The sequence below is a fragment of the Geospiza fortis genome, unplaced genomic scaffold (assembly GCF_000277835.1).
Source record: "Geospiza fortis unplaced genomic scaffold, GeoFor_1.0 scaffold424, whole genome shotgun sequence".
Lineage (NCBI taxonomy): Eukaryota > Metazoa > Chordata > Aves > Passeriformes > Thraupidae > Geospiza > Geospiza fortis.
This window is the reverse complement of record NW_005054354.1, coordinates 3938269-3963330: the sequence shown is the minus strand read 5'-3', so window position 1 is coordinate 3963330 and position 25062 is coordinate 3938269. Positions and strand designations below refer to the sequence as shown.

General features: G+C 36.5%; 1 protein-coding gene across 1 annotated transcript in view; it reads right to left on the bottom strand.

Annotated features, from left to right (window-relative positions):
- The window catches only part of PHTF2 (putative homeodomain transcription factor 2), a 46478-nt gene that overhangs the window by 16464 nt on the left and 4952 nt on the right, over nucleotides 1–25062 (bottom strand). The window contains exons 2-8 of the mRNA XM_031059026.1: nucleotides 18297–18353; nucleotides 14837–14906; nucleotides 12098–12256; nucleotides 7542–7707; nucleotides 6676–6840; nucleotides 1555–1756; nucleotides 298–456 (exon numbers count right to left, since the gene is read on the bottom strand). Of these exons, the coding sequence (XP_030914886.1) occupies nucleotides 298–456; nucleotides 1555–1756; nucleotides 6676–6840; nucleotides 7542–7707; nucleotides 12098–12256; nucleotides 14837–14906; nucleotides 18297–18353 (978 nt within the window). The remainder of the gene's footprint in view (nucleotides 1–297; nucleotides 457–1554; nucleotides 1757–6675; nucleotides 6841–7541; nucleotides 7708–12097; nucleotides 12257–14836; nucleotides 14907–18296; nucleotides 18354–25062) is intronic.

The following is a 25062-nucleotide window of genomic DNA, read 5'->3' as shown; positions in this document are numbered from 1 at the left end:
CTTACAACAAATTGAAAAATAGGATGAAGCTCAAAAAAACTAGATTACAATCTTTTCATTTCAAAACATTGTCATTAAACAAAAGCAAAGGAAAAAAATTTTGCTCCTCACTAGCATGACTTCCAATTTACAGACTCCTAAAATCCAAGACAGGAAAAAAAAAATTGTGGAAATGTCATAGTTTAACTCCAGCCAGCAACCAAACACATGCAAGCTGCTTCTTCTATATACCTTACTCAATAAGAAGTCAAGTTGTTTTCAGAATTTTCAGGCAAGAAGCAATAGAAATGAACCTACCTCCAGAGGGTAGTGCTTCTTGTAATGGTGAGATTTCCTGTTGCGAAGGGTACAGTCACTGGAGGTGCGTTCTACATTGCGGCGCAAGGAATAGCCAGTCTCAGGCCCCTCCTCACTAGAAACTTCATCTGATAAATTTGTCACAGTCCTGTGAGTATCCTAGGGCAAGAAATACAGTATTTGTAAGACACAGAGTCATATTTAATAAGTCTTGTTCTCAACTAGTGAAATCAAAATTTCTTTCTACAACTTTGGTATCTATGCTCAGTTAAAACAGGTATTAATGCATTTTCAAGACTCAAAATTGGCAGAGCAGGAATTATGAAATAGAAATTGTAGCATCAAAAATATTTTTTCAAAGGAAAGCCTAGTTCACATTAGCCTCACGAAAGATTATGATGCTCTTATTTTAAATATGATTTTTCATAAACTGAACATGTCAAGATAGGCTTAGACAAAATATATCCTCATCTGAAAAGAGAACAAGCAGAACCAAAAAATCCAAACCAACCAACCAGTCAAAAATAACAGTATAAGACTGAATTATCAACATATTCAGTACAAAGTTAACATTTACCATCTCTTACAAGGATGAAGGTTTAGAGGATATATGTTGAATCCTGAGGTCACTAATGTGTGTTACTTTGAATACAGGATATATCCAGGAAATAATAAGACCCAGACAAATTAAAAGTTCTGCTTTCTTCCATGACCATCTCCTATAATTCTGTAATAATTCTATTATTCCCTCTAATTCCTATTCCTCACTATATAGAATCCTGCCTTTTTCACTTGGAGGGAAATCCTGCCTTCCTTATCTTTCGCACAGATCAATTTAAAAACAAAACAAAAAACAAAACAAACAAAAAAAAAAGAAGAAAAGGAAGCCAAGTCACAGGCAAAAATGACCTTAAAATTACAAACTGTCAGTAATCCAAAATCAGCTCCATTTTATCACAGTGACAGACCAAAGATGTCCAGACTCTCAGAGAAGGCACAGAAGGTTTACCTAGTCAGCAAATACCCACAGATAAAGGACAGCACACAAATTTGTGCATTGAAATAAAGAATACCAAAAATTGTTTAAATACCATTAAACATGACAAAAGGAAAGGCCAGGAATATGATGAAGTAAGACAACTCACTACAATTTTTGGCTCCAGGACCCTAAGCCTAATTTCATTTTAAAAATATTTTTAAGAATAAAGCAGATAAAAATGCATCCAAGGCATCACAAAAAGCAACAAACACACTTACTTTGTGGTGATTGTGGTTGCCCAGGGCATCTCTCCCTGTGGAAGGGCTCCACCCTGTCTCTTCTGGCCTGATCACCTCACAGCGACGTTCATGGCCCTGCACCCCTTCTTCACTGCCTCTACCCGGCTTCTTCCCATCAAGGGACACGTAGCCATTATCAGTTTCAGTGGATTTATCTATTGAGTTTTTTGCTTTCTTAGATCTATATTTAAAACAAATACATGTATTAAATTAATTATTCTCTGAATTATTTCCCAGTTTAAATCCTGTTTATTCCTATCAACCAATGTTTTAGCTTTACTAAAATGTCCACAAAATAACAATATTAACATTTGATTTTGATGTCATATTTGTAACTATTTAATCTTTAAATTATACACATTATCCTCTCCTAAAATTGTTATAAAATAAACTGTCAGGGTGTGAAAGAAATGTATATCATTAGCTACTGAAAGAAGAGAAAAAGAAACCTGTTTTAAAAACAAAATCACAGCAGCTCTGCTAACAGAAGAATCACAAGTGTCAAAAGTGAAAGAGAAATCCCTCTATTCAATCTTAAATAAAAGAGGTATGCTAGAAGTTGCTTTAATAATTATTAATTCAAAGCAAGCATGCAATTTCCTGAAGCTGCAAACAAACATGCTGTTTAGTACTCTGTACACTGATATTTGGTGTTGTTTTGAATATACTCTGCTTACTGACAACCCTACTAAACAGAAGGGGATCTACTCTTTTCTGCATTATCCAGCAACACCCCGGGCAACAATTTCCCCTATCTCTTACAACCATACCAACTAAGCTTGTTTTTAAAGGACAAAATCTCAAGGATTTTAAAGGACAAATCTCTCACTGAATAGTCTCCCATAACATCCTCTAGAATCAAGGCCCTTTCCAAGACAATAAATGTACCAGCAAGACTACCTCATGCAAGAAGAGGGCTTTCTCAAAGCAAACACCTGGATGATTACACTCCCAAACTAGAAAGTGCAGTGGATGAAGGAATGAAGAGGAATAGCAACTTGCTACCTTACTGACAGGGACTTTTAGTCTTAAGCTTCTGTATTGTCAAAGTAAATTAAATTTTGATTTTTAGCTTTTCAGAACACTAGGTGGGAAAAGAGAGGAAAGAAGACAAGTGTTATAAATAATGCTTCTGAATTTTTTTTTTTTATTTTAAGTAGAACACTGGGCTATCAAGAACACCAAACTATCAAGAATCTGTTCAATTGATCTGGTGCTCCTGTGAGGGAATATGCACTGCCTTTCTCTTTAAGGACTGAGGCATTCTGTAAGAGCTTGGATTACACAGCAGAAGATTAAATTCCTCTTTAATATGTACATCAAACAAATTGGGGGAATTTTGGAGAGTTGCCTCACATTCCTTCCAAGATAAGGTATCCCATACATAAAGGGGAGTCCTGAAAGCAAAAAATGGCTAGGGACAGCTGGATAAAATAGGAAGTAAAAATCCAAAAAGGACCAATTCGGCTCACAAAATAATGGTATGCAGGAAAAAATGGAATAACGGGATGCAGACAAAATCAAGAGAAGAGATGCTGTTACTAAGGTGTTTAATTCTCCTTTCCCATCTTTAATTTCATTTTTTTCACCCTAACTAGGAAAAAAGTTAACATTTATATTACTTTTAAAGCAAAGGGACTGCCTTTCAGTGGCAACTCATTGCAAAATAATAAGCAAGGTCAGTTGTGAGTACTGAGGAAGAAGCACTAAAACTAAATTATCTGCAATAAGGAGGAATCCAGATAAGCTACTCTGCAATTCATTAAATATTCCTCCAGCACTTCTTAAAATTTTCTTTTAAACAGTGCAGAAGTAAATGCAGTTCTCATCACACACACATATCCAGTCAGAAACACTTTCTCCACAAGTTACTAAACTGTATGAGCAGATTAATGAGACAGCTCTTCCAAATTTGATTTGAGAAGTTTTTATGCATTTTATACAAAACTTTAAAGCTAGAAGTAGCCTCAAACAGTTGAAAAGGAACAGATAAGAGAACTAAGGAACACATACATGTATGTACAACTTTTTCAGATGGGATTTCCCTACTCAAGCAATGTTTGAGTGCTAAAATCACAAGACCAAAGCTACTGGTCTGGTATCAACTAAGGCTCATTCTAAATATCAGGGAGCTTGACTGAAGTCTTTATTTGATTCTAACAGAGAAACCAAAGTTATCTTTTTGTAAGACTCCGTAAATTTAAGTGTAAGCCTCAAGCCAGAAAAGTGTACATTTGGGCTTTAAGTCAGGCTTTTGTGCACATGTTTTCAAAGAAAAACAAAACAAAAAACCCCACAGTAACAAACACAAATAATACATCCCTAGGTGACAAAATGTATGGTTTTCTAGAATTACTATATATACATACATCCTTAATCAACTTTTACAATTTTGGGCTATAACTAAAAGTATTTAGAGAAAAACAAAGAACACCAAGAATAAATACAATGTCTTAAAAGTCTTGAATATATGCAAAAGCTAAATCGAGAATGACTTTGTCTTATTCATGCATTATCAAGGGAAAATACTAAGGAAAAGTTCAATAAATTTCTGTAAGAGTGTGGATTTGCACTCTCAAGTATTCTTTCAATGTATTTTCATTGGGGTTGATCAGAAAAACTCTCCTCTCTGTTCCCACTGCAAAACTTTTAGAGATTACAACATTTTAGAGGTTATAAGATTTCCACTGGAGCAAGGACACATGCAGAGCAAATTCCCAAATCAGTACTACATTCTGAACAAATCACCTGCTTGGATACTGCCCTCCTTTCAAGTAAGACTTATCAATAGTATTTTCTAAATTGCCCCTGTGCTGGATTAAAGTTTAGAATTATAATTTTTAAGTCAGACTGAGTTCTGCCAATGGAAAGGATATTTATTAAATACACAGTTCCAGTTTACCAATGATCTGAGCACAGGCAAATGGTGTAGGTACACAGGGTCCTGCCCTAACACAGAGAATGCAATTTCTGAGGTTAATTTGAAATCATGTATTTATGACTTATACTTAAAATTCCAGAAAACAGTATGTCAAAGATTTGTGTAAGTGAAAAACTGCTGAAAATAAATACTCATCAGACATTCTATATAAGACATTCTAATGTGCTTATCTAAAGAGCTTCCATGTTTGTGTTAAGAAACAGGACAAGTGTAGCTGTGAAGGTTCCTTGCACTGAGATTTTGTAAGATTTTCTTTAAGGAACGTCACCAAGTAGTCAATTACTCCACACTGTGCTCTTGCTTCCTCATTCCCAGCCCCACTCCCATTGTGCTGACAAAACTGTTTGTATTACCATGAAAAAAAATTACATGAAGAAACTGAACTGTATGTTCCCCTGGGGAAAAAGAAGGTTGTTTTTCATCTAGACAAGTTTGTATGGCTCTAGACATACAAATAATTGTGTCTCTGCAATGAAGGGGTAACAAAGGACTAAGGGCTGTTTACAGCACTCTCAGTCACTCTGTGTTCTTTTTCCTTTGAAGATACTGTATATACTAAGCAGTCATCGTGGAGGCTTAACATCTATATATATACACACACTACCTCTCATTAAATGGTTTAAACAAGTCTTTAGGATAAGTTCCACATAGCCCTTCTCAACTGAAAATACTCTGAGCCACACAGCAGGAAAGGCAAGGAAAAAAAAATCTTCCAACACTCTTCTTACTGCAGAATAGTATTTTCAATGAAGGGAAAACAAAACATCAAGAAGTTTACAAGATTACACTTGAAGCATACCAGAGAGTAATGCCTACAGACCCTGGTGCCTATCACTATGACCCACAGTTTATCAAAGACAGCTTAACCCACACAGGAAAAAGTCAAACGAACTCTCCTGTTACAACACTTCTAAACATTTTCAAAACTTGTCCAAGGTTTCAAGTAAACACTCCCAGAAGGTAACATAAGTTTTACCAGTGGTTAAGAGCACAGATCACAGGTATGACAGACACATTAGTGTTGCTGTATTTACAATGCAGCATGCACAACAAAACATCAATGTCACAACTTGCATTATCCCTTTTCTCAATGTAATACTATTTATTGAGTATATTTTCACTTACTAATAAATGTTGATAGGTAGCACTCAAAATGCTGCATGCATAGCATGTCTTGCACATAGAGCTATAGAATGGGTTTTTTGAAAAAAATTTTAATAGCCCAATCAGTGTTTATTTGAATCCTGAAGAAAAAGTGTGTCATTTGATGACAGTGAGAGAGTTGAATAAGCATTCTCTTGGAGTAACAAGGAGGTAATGTATTAAAGTAAAAGAAACAGTTCAATTTTTCTCTTTGGATTAAAACTGAGAATCTAAGTTGGTTTTTTTCCTGATAGCCTACATGTTGTAGTAAAACAACAAAATATAATTTAACTAAAAGTTAATTCTGTACTCTGGTCTCATGAGATCCCACCTGGAGCACTGTGCTAAGCTCTGGGGCCCCCATCATGAGAAGCACATGGGACTATGGGAACAAGTCCATAGGAGGGACAAGAAGATGATCAGAGGGCTGGAGCACTACTCCTGTGAAGACAGCTGAGAGAACTGGGGTTGTTCAGCCTGGAGAAGAGGCTCCAGGGAGACTTCTGAGCACCTTCCAGAGCTGGAGAGGGACTTTTTTCAAAAGCAGGTAGCGATGGGACATGAGGCAATGGTTTCAAATGAAAAAAAGGTAAGTTTAGTTTTCAGTATTAGAAATAAATTAATTGTGGGGGTGGTGAGAGTAGAACAGGTTGCCCAGAGAAGCTGTGGCTGCCCCCATCCCTGGAGTGTTCAAGGCCACAATGGATGGGGCTCTGAGCAACCTGGTCTAGTGGAAGTTGCCCCTGCCTATGCCCAGGGGGCAGAACTAGATGATCTTTAAGGTCCTTTCCAACCCAAATTATTCTATGACAATTCAGTATTTTTTCAAAATCATTGCATCAGCATTTGCAAAAGTCAAGAAACAACACATTAGTCCATTTTCAAATACTCAGATGAGTTTGCTATTAAGAGCAAAAACTAGGTCAACAGAAGTTTAATCATTACATCAATATTTACTTAATTAGAAAAGGGATAGTGCATCTCTAACACTTATGTAGCCTTGAATAAATACAAACCCTGATAAAAAGAAAGCAGCATGCCAGATATCTCTGAAGACAGCGCCAATACTGCAAGAGGTGCTTGTACCGTAGCTCTGCACTGTTCCCTCCTGTGTGTTATCTGTGGTACTAGAGCCATCTCCTTCCCTATGTACTTCCAAATGTGCTGCTTTCCTTAATTTCCTTCATCAGAAGAGATTAAAATGGGAAGGTAGTTTTGTAAGTGCAATCTGCTAGTTCTATAATGTGTTCAGCAGTTTAAGCATGCAAAAACAAGCAAGATTTCAAAGTATTTTGCTAAAGCTTTGTCATTTCAATTTAATAAACTCTATTTAATAAAAAAGCATGATACATTCATTATTATATACTTAAACACAAAACACATTTCATTTCATCATCAGAACCTTAGACCTACAAAAGTCACTGCTGCAGTGTTTCCCATTTTCATGGGACAATTCACTGTAGCAAATGACAGTCAGTGGAGTGCTTGGAAGACTTAAATTCTACTTTTCCAAGAGCATCTCTTTTCACATATACTTTCCACAGATTATTAGCCAGATTTATAAAACTAAATTTGAAGCAATATAAACACTGTCAGTCCACCACTATTCAGATGTTTTGAGACAAAATGTCAGATTTAATGCATTACAATTCAAATAAAACTATGCCTAAATTAGTCAATGCATAAAAGTTAAAGAGCACCACACCATTTTGAAGTTTCAAATAAAAACAGAGCACCAATTTATCATCTCTAGCATTGCACAGACTGTAAGTCCCTACATTTCTTTTCATGCACATTCTCTACAGCAGTTTAACAGTCCTAAATCTAAGTACTAAACACAGACTATAAGTCTTTAACTAAAGTACTTTAACAAAGACTATACCTTCTTCTTTTACCCCCTGTGCTGGGAGGTGGCTTAGGAGTTCGTGTTGAGACAATCTGACAGTGCACGGTCCCAAGCAGCAACATGAGCCATATTGGCCCAATGACTTCAGTCAGAGGTATATTATGTGGGCTTTGGGCTGTATAGAATAGCACTACAGCAGCAACTGGAAAAGAAGGGAAATGAAGTTGAGTTTAATGTCTCAAATGGCCAACTCATATGGCTTTTGTCAAAATCAAACCAGTCAGATGCAGACCTTTACCTGCATTTTAAGGCAACTCAGGTAATTCTGAGAGAACAAAATTATTATTTTCCTAAAAACCAGCAGCAATTAGGGTCTAAACAGCTGACTACTCTCTTAGTACCCATCTTTTCTTTCATACTTGTGATATCATAGGTATTGCTCAAAAAATGGCTGAATGAAATAAGGGGGAAGAACATTTGAAAGCTGTATCTGTCATGAAACCACTTCAACTATGGTGAAACATCAGTAGGAGACAAAATCAAAAAGTAAATATCATCCTTAAAGCAGCCCAAATAAATTTAATTCTGCATCATGTGTTATGACAAAGCACAACCCAGTGAGTTTGATGAGACTTGAGACTAGAAACTCCTTACACAGCAGAATGCATTTTTAACTCCATATCCCAGCCAAGGGACAAAACTGCCCATATGGAAGGGCAGCCATGCACAAGTACAACTCTATAAACGTTCTATATATACTTCTGTGCATCTTTTTAGCAGTGAGGAAAGATCAAAAGACAAACCATGTAAACTATGGGGTTGTCCAACGGAAGTGACCAAGGCTCCAACTAGCAATTGTGGCTGGAAAAAGGGCCAGCTTCCAATTCCATGGCTAACTGTTAGTTTTGTAACCCTATAACTACTTCTCATATACAGCCAACAAGCAGGCTCCTGCACCCAGAGCCCAACACTCAGCAACATCTTTACAGGCTCCAGGTCAACCTGAACACATCCAGCAGGCAAGAAGCAGGAGGAAAAGGCAACTTTCTCCTCTCTGCTTACTTTGTCCTTGCTCTGGCTTGAAGAGCTGTGATGCATAACTCACCTGACAGAAGCTATCAAGAAAAAAACAAAAACAAAACAAAAACCAAAAAAAAACTCCAAAACACCCACAGAAACTCCAAGAAACAATTCAGAAACAGATCTGGGAAATAATTCTCTGTGCCTAACATCCGCACATCCCATGAGAACTTGGTTTTGTTTGTGTACTACTGAGAAGTGAAAGTCCCGTAATTTAGACCTTTTTCTAGCACAAAAAATACAAGTTCAACAGCTGTCACCAGTTCTCTAGTGAAATTGACTGAAAAAATGCAGCCACATACAAAGCTTAGTGCTACATTCAAACATCTAAAATAAATCCCATGAAGCAACACCTAACCCAGCAGATACCTGGATGGGATGTTCTCCACTAAAAAGAGGTTTAATGTGTTTTACATTAACTAATCTTTAGCAAGGTAACCAGTATTAGAAACATGATGAACATACAAAACAATTCTTTTTGATTGTGGAAAAACTATTTCTAATTTCTCCTCTTTTTCCTAAATTAAAGCGCAAAAGTTTTGCATGAAGTATCCTTTATTACTGTAAGTGAAATACATTTTTGCTGTATAAGGCTTCTCAAAGACCACATGCATCAATGAGAAATCCAACTTATTAAAAATCAATAAAATAGGTACAGCAAGCAAAAGATAATGTTATCTCTTTCTAAATGAGCTTATCTGAGTTCTTCACATACAATTAGCTCCATGAGGTATAAAATGTAAAGAAGGAGCTGATTTTGGCTCCTATCATACAATTTGGATAAACACATACCTCCATGTGAAATGTTTTGCAGGAGTAGGCCTACACTAAATAATTTTAAAATTCACTACTGCTACTTAAAAAACTTTAAGTAAAGCAGAGCTATCTAAAAGAAATAATCTTCGAGAATACAAGAATCTGCAGATTGCAGATTCCTACCACCAATGTTTCACACAGATTTAGAAAAATATTACCACCCTGATCTTTTTGAAGTACAATAGTAGGGAAATTCAAGAATTAATCTCTGCATAGTGTGACAATACATTCTAGTTCAGGTTATCCAAGAATTGCTCCTATCAACAGCTAGGTAGAATTGGTTGGAACAGGATTTCTTACAGTACCTTTAATTATTTCTTTATGTATTTCCAGTATTTTGACCTCTGCTTTTCTAAAATACAGTGCCTTTTATTTTGTAAAACAGACACAAATGAAATAATATCACATTGAACAAAAAGCTGCCTCAGAGAAAGCAACCTTACACTTCAAAGGCCAACAAGCATTTCTTTTTAAAGCATTTAGAGTTTGAAAATATTTTTAATACCAAATTTTAAAATGCATATCTCACCACCACAAGAAACAACCATTACATCACTATTAAAGTTTCTTGCTTTATACTTAAGAAATACACAATAAACATTAAGTTTGCATTTCATTTTCCCCTTAGAATATAAAAACGTTTGAAGTTAAAAATGAGGTATTACTATATACTCGATAGATAAGGAAGCAGAAGAAAAAGGTTTTACTTCTATCTTAAGTCAATGGCCTGTTCCATGACCTTGAGCATAAAACATTTCTCTATAGTTCTCTTATCACATCGTGCTAATCACTTTACACTAATGGAAAGCAATGCAAATAAACCCTGGAGTTTAAATCTACAACCAATGAAAAGCTTTTTTCTGTAGATTTACATAAATGCAAGCAAGTACCCTGGTGAAGCTAATCAATTTTAAAGCAGTAATTCCAAGCAATGCAATTCATAAATCTATAGAAAATACTTTAGGTAAATTATTTAATTATGAACACATACAAATGAAATATAGTCAGATCATTTTACAACAATGTCAGTGGGAATCTGTCACGATGACAAAGTCCAAACTTCAATACAAAATCCAGATTCAGGGTAGAAATCTGGTCACTGGAATTCAAGGTGGTTTATTCTAATCTTCCATCATGGATTCTTGATATTTCGGTGCTGCCTTACCAGTCCTATACAAAATTAATAACTAAGCACACTTTCTGAGTAGAATAGAAGCAAAACTTCTATTTAAGTGCTTGGGGGGCTGTCTTGAATAGTTCCCAATAAGTAAATATGTCCATTTAATTTCACTTACATGTTTATTCTAAGTCTTCTAATTTATTTCAAAAACTATCAAAAAATCTGTAGCTAATCTGTAGCACAGTTTCAATATCAAGTATTTCAAATAGTTGGATTATAGTGTAGTATGGAATACTATTCATTATTTCCTGCTATTTGTTAACTCACAACCACAGAAATACTTTGTCACATAACAGACCGTATGGATTAGGGAAACGATGCATTCCACCCACAGCTTAGTAAACCAGAGACCCTAAGAAATCTGAGAGGAAAAAGGCTAGTTCTAAGAAAGCTCTGTAATTAATGTCATAAAAATTGCTTGCACTCAGAATCTGCATTGTCTCACTATTTTTCTACTTGTAGGGTCTTACAGAGGTGCCACAAATTAAGTGTGAGTATATATATACATATATTTTTAATAAATTTACATATAGGAACATAAAAAAATTACTGCAATGGTGTTTCACAGAATAAAACACCCATGAACATGGTAACAAACCAACCACAACTTATGTATTTTACTACCTATATTACTATAAAAAGATTAAAATTATTAACACTATCTCTTAACAGGATCTCTTACCATAGCACAGACAAATGAGGAATCTATCTCAGAAATGGGGATAAGAAAAACTTTTTAGAGAAGGCCACATGAGTATTTTTAAGTACTGCAGGTCTTGAGGCACTGGCATGGTGAGATTAATTTTATACCTGCTAATAACATCACCACACAAGAGGTACTGCCTTTTTTTTAAACTCCATATATTGTTCCAATTAAAATTTCCAAATGATACAATGATTCACAACTGAGACGACAGATGGTGAATTTGAAAAAGTAATATTGCATGTTAATTGGATTTCAGTGAAAAATTCATTAGTCATTTAGCTTCTCAGGGTACTTATATTGCTCCCAACTTTCATTAACCTTCTGTTCCATATCTGTTGTACAAACTTCTGAAATACTTTTTTTTTGTGACTTTCATACTGATAGACACTGACTCACTACATGACATTCTTCTCTTTCAAATTTTCCTCTTATATATCACATACAATTAAGGAACTCACAAAGTCAGATTGCTAGAACTCAAGACTGAATATCCCAAAAGCTGTGAACTGACTTCTGTTTGTTAACAGCTGTCCTGAAAACCTGAATTATATTCAGATGTGACAAACTAACATGTGTCAAATGCTGAAGAAAGCCTGTGAGGAGAGTGTTAAATTTTTCATGATGCAACCTTTATGTATGTAAAATAAATGTTAACCAAGAGACATATGCTTGGGACTGTGTCATTCCAATATTTTATGAAAATACTGGAATAGACCTTAACAGCATGAAGTGAACCAAGCAGCCCACTGCAGCTTCCACATGGTTAAAAAAAGGCATTCAGTTGAAGCTGATGCTGTAATCCAACTCTACCTTGGAGAAGGTAAAGAACAAGCAGCCAGAAAAAAATGACCCTTGATGTCACTTGGAGCCACCACCTGTAGAAGAATGGAAAGAAAACAACTCTCACGATTCCTTTGCGGGTCAAAGATGTCCAAGGACTTTCAGGTTTTGCTTTAGCAAAAGCAGATCCTTTAAAAAAAAGAAAAGAAATTTATTTCATCATCATGGCTAACAGAAATCTCAGTTGTTCAATAGCAGATTAGTTAAGACAGTGAAATGGTGGAAGTGCAAGATTTATTCAAATAATTGCATTTAATAACTGCTCCTTTAAATAACTACCTCCTCAATCCAAATAGGGCATAAATTGTTGATGCCCTCTTGACTGCCATTATCAGGAACTTCTACAAATACCTGTCATTTCAGAATGCTTGAATAATAAAACATTGCCATTTCAAAATTATTCTAAAATGAATTATTAAAAATTGTTCTGTTTCACAGATGTATCAGAAACTTTATACAAAGCAACAAGTCTCATGAAAACTCCACAGGCTGTGCAGGCACAGCAGAGTCCTTTCCCAACAGAGAGAAGGGATCTAAAATAACAACATCTGTAAATTGCACCAGCCACGTCATTGTGGAAAACTGAATGAGGTTGGGAAGCACTGAAGTTAATCTGTCCAGCTGAGGACTAGCCCCAGGAGCAGGGAAGCCACACAAAGAACAATTTATCTTTGTGTCTCCTTCTATACAATTTTTTAAGTCTCTCATTCAAATGTCCTTTCTCTCCCATATCTCTCCATTTCTTTTTCTTCCCAGCCAGAAAACTGAGTAAAATTTACTTAATGGAGATGTGATTTAAATTATGCAAAGTTATTGACTGAAAGGGTAACAACTGCATGCTGCTACACCATCCCTATGTCATTTATAAGCTGCACTGGCACTAGTGAGCTCTGTGCTGTACAGGTAAAACACTGCCAGCTCTGAAACTACTTTAATGCCAACTTAGACATCCATGCAGTCATTTAAATGCTATTCATGTACATGACTGCACTGAAAAGGTCCAACACTGTTTCTTAGTTTCTTGTAAGTTCAAATGTTATTTAATTTTGTTTCTTTCTCTCACATTCTCATTTTTAAAAAATTAAACTGTTAGGTGATGTCAGAACAGCGCTCTGCACAACCACAGAGCAGATGAAAGAGAAATTCGGAGGAAGGAGCCCAAATAAAACTTTTCAGGGTCCAGGGTTCTCCTCACAGAGCCATCACCGGAACCATCAGCCCAGCCCAGGCCATCTCCATGAAGCCAGAGCAGGAGAGAGGCAGAAAAGCAGGTGGGAACCCAAACCATGGCATAACAGCAAGACCAGGTGTGAACCCTCACCATGCACTGCTGGGAGCAGCTCTCCAAGTCACCTTCCAGAGGAAAAGGGACCCTGCCGGAGGGGTGGGACTCACTGTGGGATGCCAGGGAAAAGGAGCTCCGATGGCACAGCACTTGTAGGGCATTTAGGGAAGAATCCAGGGGTGGGGGAAAGAAAGGGTTTGGGCAATTTAGGGAAGAACAAGTGCTGTGAAATTGAAGGGTAAGGGGATAAAAACGACTGGTCACACAAACAGCCACCGCCCAGAGCGCTGCTTGTCTGGCCATGCCACAGGGCTGCTCAGCACAGCCCGGACTCACTTCTCTCTGAAATCCTTGGACTCTCCTGGGCCAGAGGCCCTCTGCTCTGTGCCCAAGGACACCAACACAGGGCTGAGACACGGGGCTGAGCGCCAGCACTGGCCATCAATGCCAGAGCTGGGGGGAACCATGTGGCCATGGCGTGGCCGTGGTGCCAGCAGCCTCAGTGAGGGCGGCACAGCCAGGGCAAGGCCAGAGCTCCCATCGGGGGTGAGCCTCCGGGGACAGAGGGGGTGAGCCTCCGGGGACAGAGGGGGTGAGCCTCCGGGGATAGAGGGGGTGAGCCTCCGGGGACTGAGGGGACGAGGCTCCGGGGACTGAGGGGACGAGGCTCCGGGGACTGAGGGGACGAGGCTCCGGGGACAGAGGGGACGAGGCTCCGGGGACAATGGGGACCGAGCAGGCCTCTGGAGGCCAAGGCTGGGTGCGAGGGTGCCCGACCTGCACTACCTGGCTTCCTGTGCTGGCTGCTGGGCTTATGGATAAAACCACTAAATAATGTTTTCCCTAGCCTTCACAAGGCATAAGGGAAATTACATACAGATAAGAATAATTTAAGACTAAATAAAGACTTTTAGAAAAGTCTCATATCATGTGACCTTCTGTTGCCATGTTGTTATGGCAAGAAACAATCAAGGCCTATACATTTTTACCCTCCAGAAACTTCAACGTAACAGTCCCTGCAGATTTCAAAAGAAGTCTAAATGCCTGGCAGTAGGAGTAAAACTACTAAACTAGTAACTAGTAACTCTAAAATTATATAAGACAATGCACAAGACAATAATAAAATTATATAAGACAAACTAGTAACTCTAAAATTATATAAGACAATGTACAAGTTTCTTTCTTTTTTTTTTCCAAATCCAGATCTATAGAGCAAAATTTAAATTAAATTCCTAACATTTCAATTTAATCTTGATGTCATTATTTAACAATGTTTTCTGCTTCAGGGAAGAGTTATGTAGTGTTGGCTGTGTTTTGTTTCATTTGGTGTTATTTTAAACCTACTAATCCACTTTTATTATAAGACATTGGATGGCTGTTATTTTAATACTGAGAAATTCAGCTTTTTCTAGCTCAGAACCCACCTCTTACAAGATCAACATCTATGAGGTCTGGTTTCACATGTCCTGTTTTCTTTGGTTTGTTTCTCAAACCCTGCAATAGATAAATACTTATCAAAATACTTTCATGCAGATGGCAGACATTACAAAAGACAAAATTATCTATGTGGTCAGTAATTATATTTAACCTACACTGCTCCTGAAAATTCAGACAAACATGTCAATTTCATAAAGTACTATAAATTAAGCATTCCAAATAACAATGCACAATGGATGCCTTTTACACACTTTACAATCTATATAAAACCCAACCAATTACTGACCCATCAGGCTATTTTTCAGGCACTGAGCACTCATGGCTTTGCATTATGCAGACAATGTATGCACACACTTGCAAGAATTAGTAATACATGTCTAGTAGCTTTTCAGAATTTTTGCAACAAATTACATTCTTGAATCTCTTTACTCCTTGGATGTCTAAGTCAACTTCACAAAACTCTTACACTGCAACTCCTTAATTCCAAACCCAGACAGCAAATCACATTGCAATGCAGGAGCCACTAATGAACAAGCTCTCAGAAATCCAAATTCTAGGGAAGTATTGAATTTTTCCTCAGTACTGAATATAGATTAGCCAATTAAAAGGAAAGGAAAAATCCCACACAACAGGAATACAGCAGGAAGAAAAACAAGCTTATTTTTTCTTTTAGAAGCAGCATCTTCCATCACAGAAGAACCAAACTTGCTGGCAAAGCTTTCAGGTTTGTTTTTAATGCTAAAATGAGATGCTGTACTCTCAAGTCTCAGAGACAGCTATAAGTTTATTCTGCTACCCTTAGCTTAGATTCTTGGTCACATTAGACAGTAAGGAAATCACAGCATACAATTCATACAGAGTAAAATAAAATATTTCAAAAATATTTAGGATACAAGTGAAATTATTATGAAGACCATTTAACTGCTCTCATTCAAAAGGCATTTAAATTGGTGAACTGTACATTTCTACCATTGCCAAGGCTCATCCATCCATGTGTAAAAACACAATTAAAATGTAAACATTAGGTATAAATTAAAGCATGTAAATGAAATTATTGTCAATCAGAAACAGATCAGTGAAATCTGGTAGTGTTAATCTTTATAAGAATAATATCAAGCAAAATGTTCGACTGAATGCAGCTTAAAATATTTCTCACATCTAAATTAAACTGGATTTCCTTTTCATGCAGAAATAAAGATAAAAAATCAAACTGAAACAAGCTAGATATGTAGTCATTACCTAATGTGCCTATTAGAAAAATGAGTTTACTTGAAACAAAAAATAATTAATACACAACTGAAACATGAATAGGAAAAAACACACTCCGAGGATGACAAACAGACATAACCAGTTGTATTTTAAATGCAAGCATTACAAAGACCTTATAATGCAAGATTTTTACAGAACTGCAGTAATTTTATGTGGAATGAGAAAAGAAATCCATAATTAGAATTAGAAATTACCATAATTCTAGAATCAGCTACAGATTCTTGTGAATTTTGCATAAGTGAGCCACTCCATTTCATAAAGAAAACTGAAGCTTAAAAATAAAATGCTGAATGGTATAGTCATTTTCAAATGTATTAGTGCTTATGGACCACAAGATCTCTCTTGAAAGTCTAAATAAAGATGTGCCTCTTGGAAGAAATAATCTCCAAGAAACACATACGCAATCTTAGGAAGAATTTACCACTGTGGCTCAAATTATGTTTTCACGTTTAAGAAAGAACTCTGAAAAATCTAAGTCAAGAGTACAACTTGATGTGACATTCAGAGGAAAAGAAATGGTGACTCATTCTTTAAAAATTCCATTGCACAAGCAGTACTTTCAGCATCCATAGACTTCACTGAGCTGGCTCCTGAACTGTTTGCCACATACAGTAGAAGCATTCCATTTATTCAGATGCAATTTCTACACTTAATGCATCACAGATCTCTAACATACATGGAAAACAGCAGTTTCAGACTAGGGTTATTTTAAAAAAAACCTCAGTATTTCATAATGCTCAGACTCATCCAGTTAATTCATATAATTTCTACTCAGCACCAAACACTTTTCAGGTAAGCATTAGCAAAAGAAGGCTTAAATAAGAGTACTTAAAAATGTTACTACTGTAAAAACTCTTTTACATAAATTTTAAAATTAATCTTAATAGATCCTATTACAGTGATAACTAAAACATAAATTTGTAGTAAGAGAAACATATTTTCTACTAAAATATATGAATTTTTCAGATTTTTAGTGATGTTAATTTATAAATCATTACATAACCATTTCTAAATTTATAATGTCAAAGCACTGTAAGAGCTTTGAGATTAAAGCACTAGTGTGCAATCCCTGAACTTAGTCGTGTGCCTTGGTGTTACCCGAATTGCACTTCACTCAGTCAAGCCAAGCTCAGACACCACCAGTAATTTGTTAGTTATTGGACTCCTGAGCCAAACAAGATGCTGTTTGCAGTCAGCATTTTTTGCAGTATTCGCAGTAACTATTTTAGTAACATGCTGTTACACAGCAGTTAATTAATGAACTCCTCTCGTAGCTGTGATGGGGTTTCATGGCCATGGGAAGGACCCTTCAGGCAACCCCAGGCTCAGCTGTGCTGCTGAAATACCAAGGGGTGCAACTTAATGTGTGCATTTCTGTACAAAACTCTGTAGCTCAGGTCAGGAACAGCTCCCACAGAAGGGAAGCAAGCCCCCACAAACAGTTTTGTTTAAGTACTGCAGAGTGAAAAAACCCATCCCCGAGGAAACTGAGGCAATGTACATTTTACTGATATTAAGTAATAGCAACACCTTGAAACTCATGCAGAAATAGCACAATACTTCCATGCAGTGTTGGAAGGAAAAAAAAATTAATTGCAAGAAAATGTTCGATAAATTAGCACCATGGGTATTTCATACACAACCCACAGAACTGGTACCTATAGGAGGGATTCCTTTATCTCCAAAGCGATTTAGCAACGTGGCAGACACTGATGGTACTGTTAGTTAAACCAAAATGCACAGAACACTGTTAAACTGCTTGTTCAGAGAAACAAAGCCTGAGGTACTTACCAGTCTAATAAACTGTACAAAACAATGACAGCATCATAAAGGAGGGAAAGTAAACTGCAGGTATAAGGTAACTAACTGAAAGTAAAGAGAGCTCAGATAACTGACATTAGAATTCATCACAAAGAAAAGTGAAAGACAGAGGTATTAACACAAGTAAGCCCTGTCTTAAGATAAGAGAAAAGAAAACAAAGTACTGAGATATATAAAGATGCATCACACTAAATGGTGCAGAGTTATTAATTATGTAAAATAAATAGAGCATAGTACACTGGTTACATTTGGTTACACTCCAGAAGTCTAGTTTTACTTTACCAGTATTAAATACCACCACATACAATGTAAATTACTTTAGCATACACAACCACAAAAAAAAAGCTGCATTATTACCTTTATTTCTCTTTGCTCTACTGATTTTTCCCATATTTGTTGATCATATGCTCCAATCTAAAAAGAAAAAAAAACTACATTAGCATATAAAAGATATTGATCAAACAAAATCAAATCAACCTTCAACAAGAGAAGCATGAAGCCATCAAGTTATTTCCTTGGGGAGTTTACAAAGAAATTTTTATCTTCTCCATTCCATCTTGGCTGGACAGGATCAAGCTAATCTGTAATGGAACTGTGACAGAGGGGAGAGCTGAGCCTCACACAGCCCCAGCCTCAGCCCAGGACTTGTGCAAGCCCAAACACTGGGAAGATCACACTCCCACCCCAGGTCAGGACTGCAGCCTCCATAGGACAGAGAGCAGAACTATGGCTACACTGAGATAACTTCAAGAAATCTGCACATCTAGTTGAACCCATACTCTCACAATTTATTTTTTTAAACCATCTATAATTCCTATTCCACTCCGCCCACCTTTAAAGGCAGATGGTCGTAGCTTTATCTCTTGACAGTGCACAGCAACCAGATATGTGGTCAGGCTGGTAATCAACCAGCTTATTGTCCAGGGGAAACCCAATAAATATCAAGAAACAGCACTTTTCCCCTTGACTGTCAGGTATTCACAGGAAGGGCAATCTGAAACTTCAGGATTTAAGATGGTGACAAGAACAAGTCAATATATGAGACAACATATCCAGGTCTTGTAAGAAGTTATCAAAGATCATCAGATTGCTTTGGACTCTACACAAACAGTATTTCTAAGTAATGATCAGTAATAATCTCTTTTACTATGGTGATTTTGAAGCCTTGCCATCTCAGCTGTTCTACCAAGACACATAAATCTTGTGTATCTGGGGATTGATTCTCAACATACACTCTGAGCAGTTAAGTGTAAGATCACTTTAAGGTCACCAGAGACAGACAGAAGCAGTTCCTGAGACTCAAAGTTCCTTTTCCAGCCTGCAGAGGTGACAAGCAGCTCAGTCAGACGCCTGACAGAGAGGAGAGAGGAACAGCTCCCATCACCTGTGCAAACGTGCACAAATTCAATCTCACTGCAAGAGTGTGACTCCTCCTCCCAGTTCACAGCTGCAGCAGACATAAGAGACCCAAGCACAAGTGCACACACCTTGTACCAGAAAACATTGTTTTTATTTTTCTTTTAGCATTTCAGCCTTCAGCATTAATTTAGATGTTATAAAAGAAAGAAAGAAAAAGTTATTCTTAGTTAAAAAGGATCTTTTAACCAAGGATCCAACATAAACGAAAAAAAAAAACCTCAGGGAAACCAACACATACCTACATAAACAAAGAAATCTAAAGGCATCTTCTGTGCCTCTAAACCTGACCAATTAGTGGAAATAAATAAACATTAAAAAATCTAATTTAGAGGAGTAAATCCCAAAGCATATCTAAGATTGAAAATGAGAACAACAAACTGAATTACTGTTTCCCAAACTTAAATAATATTTCCCATTCAAAAGAGCTAAACAATTTCTATAGGTTGCTACTTTAAAACTTTGCAAAAGAAGCAATCTACTGGCTTTTTGATAATAATAAATACTTTACACCCCGCATTTGGAAAAAAAAAGAAACTGTGGAAAATAACTAGGGAGTCAGGCACAGTAGTGGGCAGAATTAAGCACTCACTACAATTAAAGTAATTAAACCCAAGGAAGTTTAACAGCTAACTCCACCTGGATAACAGCCAGCAATTAAAAAGTCAATATATTGAATAACCACTCCACCCAGGCATTTACAGCTAATTGTTCTGGCTTTTTCCTCTAAATACATTTCAAATAAAATTTCAGGCCTTTCTGGTTTTCATTAAATTTGCTAAGAAGAGCCCCGAGTAAAATCTTTGTGCTTGCGTAACATTGTGTCCTCCCCTCCCCACTTCCAAAAAAATTTATTTCTACAAGGACAGACGGGCGGATGCAAGTCTGTGTCCCTCTCTGTTAAGCAGCAACCAAATAAGGAAGCCTTTGTGCCAATAAAGCTGCAAAGCAAACTCCATTCATAATTCCATTCATAGCTGAAACTAGTATAGAGTTGAAAGTCATTAAAACAGTGTTCTTCTTTTAGACAAATACCAGACCATTTGTTAAAGGAATTCTACGAAACAGACCCCAAAAGATATCTAACATTAAGAAGTCAACTGATTAAAAATCTTAATTATATTTTCCTACAAATATTTCTTTTCCCTCTTTAGGCAGCAGCTTCCATCTCCACAAAAAGACAAGAAGCAGGGATTTTGCCATTCACATTTCTCTTTTAACACTGCCCTATAAAGCAATTATTCCATCAAGAGGTAAAATAAGAGATCCAGAACTACTTTAAAGGATAGGGTCCTCAACAACTGTTTTACTGGAGAAGTGGATCTGTCCAACCACCTCTGATCACCTTTAGTTACTGAAAGCTGAGCACAGGAGTGTTCAGCAAGGCAGGCTGGTGGGAACTGAAAGGAGTGGAAGAGAGAATTACAGACAGCAAGTACCATTACAGTCTCTCACATGGTTTTTGCTGTTGTTTGGGGTTTCTTTTTTAATCTATTTCATATCACCTCTTTGTGTTTTAATAAAGTTTAAGCAGGTGTGCATGCCACTCAGCACATCAAATTCCAACCTGATACTCAACCTCCCTTCTCAACATCTGCATAAGTACCCCTCTAAACTTCTCTTCCAAGTGTATCAGATGAAAATACATGAAAACAAAGGCAACCTTATAAAGTAGAATACTGGATACTGGCACACTTTATTTCCCACATTAAACAAAACTAGGAAGAACTAGTGTTACTCAAACAAGGCAAGTAAAAAACATAGGCTTTTTTTTTTTCTCTCCCTTATGTCAGGAAAGCAGATTAAGAGTTTGTGAAATGTGTCCTGCAGAATTCATTGAAACGTACATTTTCATTTACAACAAACTTAATTACAACATATAACGATTACCAGAGATGCTAGACACGTGTATGAATTAAAATCAACATAATTTGTGAATGAATTGAAGAAGGTAAGTTAATACTAGCAAACCTTCCTAGTTTTAAATTATTGAGTGCACCAGTGAATTCCAGCTTCAAAGAGTTTGGATTTACAAGTATTTGCATTTGAATTCTGTTTTATGCTAAATATAATGTAAATCTAAAACAAATATAGGCTCTTGGCTATTCATGTATTTCCTTACAACTGCACATACCTGCAGGACACGGAAAAGAAGCCTAGCACCTAGTCTAGCACCAAAGAAATTCAGCTCTAAAGGCAAGTAAAAGGAAGGAATAACCTTCCAGAGATAAGATCAGGTTGGAACCTGAATAATTTAAATATACACAAAACTCGCTCAAAGGAAGGTCTCCCTCAATAAGTGGCTGTCCCAGGGCTCCTCCCAGGCCTTGGCTGGAGCTGTTCTGCCCACAGGGATGCCCTAACCAACTCCAGCACCCATTTACTGCCCACCCACTGTGCCTGGAGCCTTATCCCTCACAGCTGCACCATCCTCGGGAGAAAATGTAAAGTACAAAACACAGGAGTCAAAAAAAGGATCCTTTTTTAAGTACACAACTGTAAGAAATGCTTCTAAAATCTCTTCAAGACCTAGCACAAGACTCTTCATGTAACAGCTCATCATTGATACTTTCAATCCATCAGTCTACCCTACAACAGGCAACAAACTTCTTAGAGCAAACTATAAAACACAATATCCCAATTTCAAATTGATTTCACACAGAAATTTATTCTAAAAAAATTATGAAATACCTAATCCAAACTTGTATTCTATAGCATTTTTTTTGTTTGCTATGACTTGGCAGAAAATAAATTAACAAAAAGTTAGATAAGCCTATTGTCTCACTTTGAAATGTAACTTTTATCACCAAGCATCAACACAACCTTGTTATAGGAAACTTGTCAGTAATATTTACAGATATTAAAAACTGTGGTATAACCTATCTGTAGCTGAGTTAGATAAAGTAGTAGATGTTATTTTATACACAGATGTCATTTTTAAATCATGCATCCCAGGTCTCTTCAATGCCAAGATTTTATCCAGTATATCCAACTCAGCTACCTCTAAAATTCTGAAGATCCCACACCTCAATAAATACCAAGTAAAGACGATAAAAGGGATTGGGTTCATCATGCATTTGCAGAATTAGCAACCATTCTTCAAGCAACTATAAAAATTTTCAGAATATAAGGAATTAAATGCAACTGAAAACTGCAGCCACTCTTTCACAACAGAGAAGCAGGTGTTAAACATCCTACATTAACAGGGTACAATAAACTTTCAGATAGGTTTTCTTGAAAAAAAATTCCTCACAAGTAATCATTAAAAAAATCTAACTTGTATGTAACTTGGCATAGGAAATTACAATTACACATTTGGTAAACTCAATAAAGCCAGCTCTTGACTGAAACATTAAATAAATTTGAGATCCTTTTTAAGTGCAGACTCCTCATAACATTTTCTGGGTTTAAAAGATATGTGCATCTCTTGTAATTATCTAAAAACAACTGCACTTAGTCTTGCCCAATCAAATACGTCAGGAAGCATTTGATCAAATTTCTTCATACATGTGAAATCTGGCACCTGTACAGTTTGGCTGTATAACAGCAATAGCAATTAGCTTAAGTAAAGAGTTAAGCTATTGAAAACACAGCAATATTTAGTTCAAAGCACAGTGGAAAGGGCTTTGGCACTGCTCAGTGTTTCTTCCTGGTGCCTTTATCATAGCGAGCCACGTGTGCATCAAGATTGAATTTGAGCTTTGTGAATGACACTGATATTCACTTTAAGCTAATGTAGTGATGCTATCAACCTGTAGCCCAATACTCACAAGGCCCTTCTGATTCTAATGGAATTGATCAATATTTCAAGAGGCATTTATAATTTATGAGCATGCAGACTAGCAAAGATTATAATCCTAAGAATACATAGTATTTCCTCTTGGATCTTAAAACTTTAATGTTTATCAATAATGAAACTTGTATGCTCAACTTTGCTCTTTAAAACCTCTGAACACTTTTACAAGCCACATCACAATAGTATTACAAATCCAGAATATGTAAGATCTAGAGTTCAATAAATAAATAACAAAGTTGTTTCCTTGGAGTGTCTGACGGCTTATTAAAATATTTGGTGCTAAAATATTAGCTAATATGCTTTATTAACTTCTACAGTCCAACATAATTAAAATAACTATATGATTTTCTGTATCAATTTTAGTATTACAATATCCATATAGAAATAATTTCTATACAGGCAGTATTATTAATTTTTCAATATGTCTCATTTTCTCAAAACTTAGAACAGGATTATTAAAAGTTATTTTGAACTGTTTATTTCTTGCATGAACTGATCCCCGTTGCAGTAAAGGTAATACTCTAGTAGCTCAGCAGTATAATTATCTCTGTTGGAGTAGATGTCTAGTCTTGGGAAGGGGTTTTTTCTGGATATTTTTCATTTTCAAGGGTGGAAGGTTTTTTCAATTTTGTTTATGGTGGATATGTGGACTGGACAAGCTAAACTAAGACAAACTTAGATGATAAAGCACAGATAGAAATCACTATAGGACAGTTGTACACTGTCTGTTAACAGCAAAGAGTTTAGCAACTTTTAGTCAAATGGAGAAGGACAGTGAAGGGATTAAGGTTCTATATCCTAAGGCACAGAATTTATAACTGCTGAATTGTTACTTCTGATTTTAAAATATCCCAATACCCCTCCCTTCTTGTTTGGTGCTAGAGGAGAGCTGAAATCAGCTATTTAGAGTAAAATTAAGCAAGCAATTCAAACTTTAATAAGAGTTATTTATTATTAACTATTTGAATTGCCAACTAATGACCCACTGAAATTCTTTCAATGACTGCAACAGCACTGTATTTACAGCCATTTCACTGAACAATAATTTTACTAAGGCTTACTTTAGAGATACCATCCCTTTTAGAGTCCAATAATAGCTAATTAAACATTTATCAACTACATACTAATGTTTTTTTTCTGAATTACTCTTTACAGATTAATTCTTCTTAAGATCTGTCAGCCATACTTATTTATTGCCCTGAGTAATGGTTTACAAATTTTAAGACATCTATGAAAACCACAAAACATCTCTTTTCATCACACAATTAAACATAAACTATATACAGAAGAACAGCTGGAAACCAGGTGTGTAGGTTAAACTAAATGAGAGTAGAGGAATAACCAAAGCTAGACACAGCACCCCAGGTGCTGTCTGAGGTGAGCTGGCCAAGAGCAATCCCTTTCCTGGGTCCATGGCTACACTACTGCTAACAACACCCAGCTACTCTCCAAGTGTTAAGGATTTAACTCTGAAACATTTCATTTTTTTTAATGATAATGTAGTTGCACAAAACAAAACAGCCTCATGATGTAACTGGGAAAAGAAAACCACTCTGACAGGCTCATTATTCAGTATAACTCCCTAAAGACCACTGAAAATCTAGCAAACTTTACTGATGTTGCAACTAGGATTTTAGAATAGCATTGCCCTGATGTCCCTGATCATTTCCACTTCCCATAGCATGCTTTCCTTGTTGCCCCTGCATTTGTCTGGGTGGCTAAAATATCAATCAGATCACACAGGAAGAGATAAGAAAATGTTAGGCCATAATTTCTAATTAAACAATTTAAGAACCAGAGAACCCTTCCCAAGACAGAGGGATTTCATCTTGTCGCTCCCTTTCTATTAGATACATTCATCTCCTTGTAGACTCACAGTCTTACTTTTAGCTGGATGAGTTTCCTGACGAA